This window comes from Alligator sinensis, unplaced genomic scaffold (genome assembly GCF_000455745.1).
Source record: "Alligator sinensis unplaced genomic scaffold, ASM45574v1 scaffold1332_1, whole genome shotgun sequence".
Classification (NCBI taxonomy): Eukaryota; Metazoa; Chordata; order Crocodylia; family Alligatoridae; genus Alligator; species Alligator sinensis.
Window position 1 is genome coordinate 83359 of NW_005842965.1, and position 8500 is coordinate 91858.

The 8500-nt window shown below is 49.2% G+C and overlaps 1 protein-coding gene across 3 annotated transcripts in view; it reads left to right on the forward strand.

Moving 5' to 3' along the window:
* Positions 1–8500, forward strand: part of USP37 (ubiquitin specific peptidase 37) — a 45191-nt gene that overhangs the window by 30276 nt on the left and 6415 nt on the right. For all 3 annotated transcript variants that reach the window (XM_025192743.1, XM_006036456.3, XM_025192744.1), the window contains 3 exons: positions 1327–1484; positions 5119–5179; positions 7355–7470. In XM_025192743.1, the coding sequence (XP_025048528.1) occupies positions 1327–1484; positions 5119–5179; positions 7355–7470 (335 nt within the window). The remainder of the gene's footprint in view (positions 1–1326; positions 1485–5118; positions 5180–7354; positions 7471–8500) is intronic.

Below are 8500 nucleotides of genomic sequence, written 5' to 3' on the forward strand. Positions count from 1 at the left end.
TGCTAAAGCCTGTGTTTCCAGCATGACGTCAAACTAGGGCTGGCGTGTTGAGACTGCTCATTCTCGTAGCGGAGCCTGACCACATCTTGTGTGTAGCCTGTGTGCTGTGGTGGGGAGCTGCCTGCAATAATGGATCTCACTATTCACCCCCTCCCACCCAAACTTCTGCAATTAAGCCCACTTATCCTGTCCACAGCATGTACCTTACAGGTAAATGGCAAGCTTTTGCCCTTCTTGTTCTCAGAATCCCTTGGAAATCCCGAAGAGACCTAGGAAGCTGAAAAGAAACCCTCCCAGCATTTCAGATGTTGCTGCTTCCCTGCATCTCTGTCAAAGACAGGCTTAGAGGCCTCTGTATTTTTAAGGGAAAATAGATGTGCACGCTGAGGGTGGAGCTGCCTCTTTGCGTTCCAAGGGGGCACCATCAAGGCAAGCACCTGTTAAGTAGCCCCACCCTGGCTCAGCCTTCCTTCTGGTAAATGTCAGTCTGCACTTTAAGGGATGGCATCCAGTGTGAGGACAAGGGCAGAGGTTCTTTCAAGTAAAACCTGGCTTGTCCCCACAGCCGTTAGCATCCCTGTGATGTTCCCTGCTGGACTTCTCATGGGAATGCCCAATGCTTCATGGCTATGGGTTTTTAAGTCTTTCTAAGGCAGTGGGTATTGGCTGCAGCCCAGACTGGGGACTGTGACTGGGCTGTGCCCATGCTCTTGCTAAAACTCAAGCCCAGAGGGTCTTGCCTAGAGGGTCTTACCTCTTTAGCCTGAGCCGTTAGGGCTCGGGGGTCAGACCACCACATTTGGGGTCAGGAAGGAATTTTACCCCATGGTCAAACTGGTACAGATGTGGTAGTGGGGGGGGCATGGCCTCTGACTGGAGTCTCTTGAAAGTATATTAACAACCTTTTATAGAAGCAAGACATAAGCTGCATGGTCCCCCTGTTTTTGCTGGGTCAGAGGCAGGGGTGATACCTGGATTGTGTCAGGGGTGACCGTCGTGTTGCTCAGAGGCTGGACAGTGGATTTGTCTGGGATAGTTTGGACAGGGCTGATGGTGCCTCAGGCAGAGAGTTGGGCTGGATGTGACCTCTGGAGGTCCCTTCCAACCCTCCTTCTTTATGATTCTGTGAATTCACCTTTGGAGGTCCCTTCCAACCCAACTTCTGTATGATTTCTATGAATTCCCAGAGCTAACCAACACTGGCCCCACATCAGTAGACATCACTGTGCTCCCAGGAGTTGAATAGTGTGGAAAGGGTTTAGCTGGTAACAAACAAAGAATGGAGTGGGGGGGAAAAGAACCTAACTATCCTCTTGGCTTCCTCAGGTCCTGCCAACTTCACGAAGGATTTTGATGAGAATAAAGAAAACAAAACTCCGGAAGGCTCCCAGGGGGAGGTCGACTGGCTGCAACAGTACGACATGGAGAGGGAGAGAGAGGAGCAGGAACTGCAGCAGGCACTGGCTCAGAGCCTTCAAGAGCAAGTAAGAGCCCATTTTCCTGCCCCTGCATCTCTCCCCAGGAACCCAAGGGCAAGCTGGCCCATTACCCAGGCGGCTCATGGTCTCCCTGTGATGCCAGTCTGGAAGAGAGTAGGCTCAGAGAAGCAGGTTAGTCTAATGAACGAATAGCAGGCTTGAAACTAAACACAATTTAGGAGGAATCTTGGAAGCACTGACTTCCTTTCCCTCCCTCTAATTCATGTCCCATTAAGGCCTTGCAACCAGGCCTGACGAGAGTGCAAGGAGCTGGGTCCCCAGCAGCAGACCACCACACCAAGAGAGTCCTTTCAGCCACAACCCTCACTTAAACCAGGCCATGATCATCTGCCACCCTACGGCTGTGAGATCCCATGAGGTGCGCAGGCAGGTTGCTCAGAAAATAAGTCCAAAGCCAGCACCGTGAGTTACAGCCCAGAGCACCCAGAGACCCAGTTCAAACCACGGGCCAGAAAGAGCATTGTGCTGTACTATAAGCAGCCCCATTCTGTACCTGATGAAGCTTGACATATTTCCAGCTGTGAGACCATGTACTCCAGGCCTGTGCTGCAGGGATCCCTTAACCAGGAATCGACCTACCAGTCAGATGCAGATTGGACAAGGGGAATGCTCTTGGTCATATGTGAGCATCTAGAGATGTGGAGAATTCCTGCAGTGTTGTGTGTGCGTGTCAGGCTAGACTTGCTCAGACAGCCTGGAGTCAACTTAGTCCGTCATTGATGTAGTGGCTGCTGCTACCGTACAGGAGGGTGAAGGTCGAACAGAAAAGCGGGTCTGCTTTGTGTTGATGTTGGAGATGATGTTTCAGTGCTCCATCTGGGGGTTGGGCTTTGCCATAAGGGCCAGGGGACAATCTCCTCGCCCTTCGTCATCTTCCTGGAAATTCATTCTTACATGGTTGCAATCCATGCCAGACATAGCGTTGTTTCAGCCAGGCAGGTGCAGACTCCTAAGTGCTTTAGGCCCCTGCCACACATTACACCTAAGACTTAATTAATCAATTCGTAGAAATCCTAGAGAAGTGGGGCTGGAAGGGACCTCCAGAGTTCAAATCTAGCCCAGCCCCCTGCATGAGGTAGGATCAGCCCTGCCCAAACCACCCAAAACTAATCCATAATCTAAACCCTTCGTAAGACTGCTGTCAACCCTGACACAACACCAGACCTCAGACCCAAACCTGCTGCAGGTGAAACGGGAACAACAGCAGCCAGTGTCCTGCTTCTGTAAAGGCTGCTAATGAGCACCCAAGAGATCCCAGGTAGAGGCTGTGCCCCTACTACAGAGGAAAGCAAAGCCCCCCCAGTCCATACCAGTCTGACCATGGGGTAGAATTCCTTCCTGACCCCAAATATGGGATCAGTCTGACCCTGAGTGGAGCCAGGACCATCTAGCAAGGACCCTGCGGGGTTGGTCCTAGCAGGAGCGTTGGCACAGCCCAGTCCCCAGCCCTAGCCTAGGATGAAGCCAACACCCAATGTCTTTAAGGAAGGTTTAAAAACACCCTGACACATGGAACAGAAAAGGGCATATGGCCCAACGAGCAAAGTACAGAAGCCTGGAAAATCCCTATAGTAAAGCACACACTGCTATGCCTAGATCATTCATGCCCAGTGGCTGTCCAACCTCTTCTTGAACACCTCCCAGTGATGGAGAGTCCCCAGCTTCCCTGGGTGTCTGTTCCACTGCCTCACTGTTCTAACAGCAAAGTTTTCCTAATTATCACATCTTAAGTTGTAACCCAGCCACACGTTAAAGCAATTAGTGGCATCCTAAAATAAGGAATAAGGCGCACAGTTTTTCCACAAAAAAAGTGGAATAACTTTTGAAGCTGGTTCCTATGATGCCAGTAATAGAACATGTGGCCAGGTGCCCCTGTGGCTGGCAGCCCAAATCAGCTGATGGGGCTCCCAGCTGTGGGGGCTTAGAAAATGAAAGTTGGAAGGTACCTCAGGAGGTCACATCTAGTCCCAGCTACATCATCCCAGCCAAGACTTTGTCTAGCCAGGTCCAAAAAACCCTCCAGGGATGGAGACTCCACCACCTCTCTGGGTAGTCTGTTATAGTGCTTTGCTACCCTCCTAGCGAAAGAGTTTTTCCTAATATCCAACCTCAACATCTCTTGCTGCAGCTGGAGCCCATTGCTCCTTGTCCTGTCATCTGCCTCCACTGAGAACGGTCCAGCTCCATCCTCTTTGCAATCCCCCTGCAGGGAGCTGAAGGCTGCTATTAAATCCCCACCCCACCCCCAGGCTTCTCTTCTCCAGACTGAATCAGCCCAGTTCCCTCAGCGTGTCCTCACAAGTCATGTGCTCCAGCCCCCCAAACCATTTTCATTGCCCTCCGCTAGACTCTCTCCAATGTGTCCTTGCTACTTGCCGGTGTAGGGGCGGTCCGGGATCATGATCTTGGGTTCCCCCTGCACTGGCAGTAAGATGTGATGGGATCTGATGCACGATCCCATAATCACATCTGCCTGCTCTCTCTCCTGCGTCCCCAGCCTGGAACACACATCCCTTGGCACACTTGATTGTATTGTACAGTTACAGGGTTGTGGTCAAGGGCACTGGGATGTGTTCAGACCCTGAATTAAGGAGCCCACTTAGAATCACAGCATTGGAAGAGACCTCAAGGGGCATCTGGTCCGGTGCAGTTGTGAAGTGTTTGAGATGAATCACCCTGCTATGTAGTACGTGTGGGGAGCAATGCTGATTGGCTTTGGAAGTAATCACAGCCCTGTTCTTCAGCTGGAATAAATGTGACTATAAGGAACCCTTTGAAGGGTGATGGGAGGAACATAGGGGCATGCATCCAAAACTTTAGCAGGGTTTGGAGTGACCAGCTTTGGCTCTGAGAGGTAGTTAGCTGTGTTAGTCTGAAGTCAGTCAGGAGGTAAGGTAGATATGCACCTTTATAGACTGACTAAATAAGATGCATACAGAGAGAAAGTGCTCCCAAGTGTTCCTGAACCCAAGTTCACTTTATCAGACACTGAGCACATGCAGATTCCCAAGTGCTTTAGGATCAGAGGTGAGAAGCTTTGATTCTAACATCAATCACTGCTCATTGATGCCAGTGTTTGCAAAATCTTTCCCTGGGGTTGGAAAGGAGGAAGAGTTTTCCCTGAGTTTTGTGAAGCTGATGGCTTAGTTACTCCAAGCAGTTTTAAAACAAATGGTAGCCATTTTACTGTTTTGATTTAAGGGCTGTGTCCTCAGTTTCAGACCGCAAATAGCCCCGTTTTTGAGGGGGGGTTTTGAAAGCGCAAGGGGCTTTGTGCACTGGGGAAAGTTTTGCTGGATAAAGGACTTGCAAACTCTCTCTGATGCTTTTCAAACCAACAACCCAAAGACAACGCATGGTGTTAGCAAGACGTGCTCCGCTGCATACCAAGCCGTCAGCAGCTTTGACGAGTCTTAATTAAGGCCCATCCCCCGGGCCTTTTGCACTGGAACACTGGACTCTAGCTGGTTGCAAACATTCCTTCGCGTGGAACTTTTAATTGACAATGTCAGGTTTGTTGTAGAAACCAGAGCGGCGCAGTGTCAGCGGCAACATGCACCGCGAGAATTTTAAACAGCCAGGGACTTCTGCGAACTGAGTTTTGTTCTCTTCCCATCAGGAGGCACGAGAACAGAAAGAAGATGACGACCTCAAGCGAGCTACTGAATTAAGTCTGCAAGGTGAAATTTATTTAACTCCCTCCATAACACTGCTTTTCAGGGGCCCAAAATCCACGTGGGATTCTGAAAGGCAGCTGGGAGTTTGTGTCCTTTTTCTCTTTGATGGGACTTGGCTCTGCTTGTGTCGGCTTTCTTGTTTCCGTTCCATTATGGAAACAAGGGCCAGGGAAAATCCCTCAAGTGGAAACTGCCCCAGGCTTTTTTGGTGGGGGGTTCATTCCTTTAATTCATCTTTTTTTCTTTTTTCTTTTTTTTCTTTTAAGTAACATTGGCAAACATTTGACACATGGGTTTTGAAACTCTCCATTCCCTGAAAGCCAGCTCCCTATGGCAAGAGACACCTGCCAGGCTGCATCTGAAGAGCGCTACCTTAGCTAGATTGACATGTGGGTGCCCCTGTTCATCCAGGAGAAATGAGTAATACTTTATATTTCATCAAATGGCAGTTCTCAACCTTTTAGACTCAAGGCACTCCTCACTGGATTCAAGGGACCCCTTGGAAAAGCTCTGAGCTTTTGCTTGGTTTTTGACTGTAGAAAATACTAGAGCCATTCTGTTGTGAAGAACTCGGATGGACACAACAGGAGAGAATGCTTGTGGCCCCTGGATTTCTGTTCGAAATCTCTGGGTTTATCTTGTGATTCACTTGTAGTGTTTGCACCCCAACACCCAACTGCGTGGCACTCCGTGGCACCCTTAAAAGGATCTCACGGCACCCCAGGGTTGGAGATTTAGTAGTGCAGTGTGTCCTAGCTCAGATTCAGCCAGCTTCTACTGCCAGTGTCCTGGGGTGTTGTTGGCAGCTTCCCAACTTCACGCTTCCCAGCTTTGGAGTTGTAGCCAGACAAAGGCCTTCTCCAGCAGGCTGTGTGCATTGTCCCTACCACTCTCTCGGTCCTTAGTAGCCTGAGAGAACTTGGCATTGGGATTTCAGTATCCTCTTGATTTGCAATCGCTTAATTTTCTTTCACGCCCTGAACCTTGTCAGATGCCTCTCAGTGAGCTACCGCATCATTCATAAGTGTCAGTAGATACCTGCCTAAAGAGATCTGCTAATAACCTTTCTCTACAGAGCAGCTGTTCTGTTTTAACAAGCAGCCAGCAATACTTTCTTCTAGGGCCCTTTATGGGATTCTCATAATCCAGAGGCTAGCAGCAGGCTGGGATTTAGTTAATCTATCGCTGAGTTTCCATATGTGACCTATTTAGAGGGCAAATTTTCTCTTTGGTGATGAAATATATCAGCACTGGCAGAAAAGCCTTCTTGGCTAAGAGCCGTTCAACTTGAGAACAAACTTCTGGATGCTGTTAGATTAATACCGGCTGCTGCTTTATTTTATTTATCTATTTGTTTATTTTTTTGGAGGGCTGGCTTTAAGAACCTCTTTGGCAATGAATTTTCACAATAGCTGGCACGATCCTAATTTAAAAAAGAGAGCTTGTTCCCCCTGCTAGCTGTGGGCAGCAAAAGAGCAGAAAGCTCTCGTCCATCCGAGCTGCGCAAAGTAGATTTGTTTAGTACAAAGTTAAATCCTCCTAGGAGCACTGTGAGCTGAGAACGCTGTGTCCAGGGGGAGACTGCTGCCCTTCTGGCTCTTGCACAGCCATGCACAGCAGCCTCAGATGCCTGTCTGAACTGAGCAAGCCGCTCCGTGAATGCAGCGCCTGGTTTGAAATGACAGTTCGTAGCTGTTCTCCATTGACACGACAGCCAGCCCAGTAAGAGGGGTGCCATTGTTTCACTTGATCTGGGACCCCCAGAGCTTATGGCGTGTATAACTGTGCAATCAAATTAAGCTAGGGGAGCAAAAAAAAAAAAAAATTACCAAGCAGCCTTCATATTGCAGTGACTTTCTGCATTTTTTATCTGACCTACTGAATAAAAAGGTAGAAGCTTTGTATATGGATCTGCATGCTACAGGTAGGCTCTGTTCCTTGAATCCAATATACAGCATAAGTTATTCCACTTTCTTTGTCTGACAAGATAATAGAGAAGTTCTTGGAGTGCACAGAGCCCCTTGCTTTTGTCCGTGAGGAGCCTTGACACTTTAAGTATTTTCATTAGAGCCAACCAGTCGAGTTGGACGGCCCTGCGATTTGTGTGATCATGCTGGCTTTCCTGTACACTTCCTGCCACGTTTTCTCATGCAGCATCCTTGTCTTTGTGCCATTTAGAGTTTAACAGCTCTCTTCTGGACAGCGTTGGCTCTGACGAGGACTCTGGGAACGAGGATGTTCTTGACATGGAGTACTCGGACGCCGAAGCGGAAGAGCTGAAAAGAAACGCTGAGGTAGCGATCTGCGATTTTTGGGTGCTGAATGAGAAATGAGCCCCTCATTCGGCTGTTCAGCACTTGCTGTTTGGGAGCAAACGCATCTGTTAAGCTTTAAGAGACACAAGAACAGAAGAGGTGCCATGTGCTGGGCAGACCCTTGCCCCCTGTCTCTTGTCGCACAGCGGCAGAGAGTGGATCTGAAAGGGAGAGTGAACTGGGTCTGACCAGGGTATTTTTCCCCTCTTCCCCTCCCACCTACAGCCTCCAGCATTTAAGGTCTAAGATGTCCTGATTCAGAAGCCGTGCCCCTCACTCCCCTGCTCAATAGCTCCTGATACCTCCTTCCTCCAAGAACAGGCCCAGTCCCTTGGTGAATCTGGCTGAAGTCTATACTTCTACCTCCTCTGGTGACAACGAGTTTCACCCTTTAATGGGGTGAAAAAGAACTTTGATTTTGCTAAGTAGCTGCCCTCTTCGCTTGACTGATAAAATGAAATAAGGGCTTTCCTCACTGCAAGAATTCCTACCAAGAAACCCTGAGTGTAGTTTTGAAGGGAAGGGGGGGATGTAGCAGGGGGAGCCAGGAAAGGGTGATTACTACTGCTACAAGTGTTTTTTGTGTACACATGAAACAAAGTGGGTGATGGGTCCGTTAAGAAAGGAAGTGTTTTAGACCATGCAGTGGTTGCTCAGAGGCGTTGGGAGAGAAGGTGCATGAGCTCTGGGTCAAGTGTCACACTGCTTGTCTCCCATCTCTCTGTTATGCTCTCTGCCCCATGGAGCAGCCCTGCCTGAGAGCTGCTTGTCTCCTTCTTTGGAAGGAACATGTGCTACAGCCATGGAGAAAGCCCCATAAGTTCATCGTGGGGGCGCAGAAGGGAATTGGTTACAAGAAATAATGGCCACAAGCTAGCAGAGAGCAGATTTAGACTGGATATTAGGAAGAACTTCTTCACAGTTCGAGTGGCCAAGGTCTGGAACGGGCTCCCAAGGGAGGTGGTGCCCTCCCCTACCCTGGGGGTCTTCAAGAGGAGGTTAGATAGGC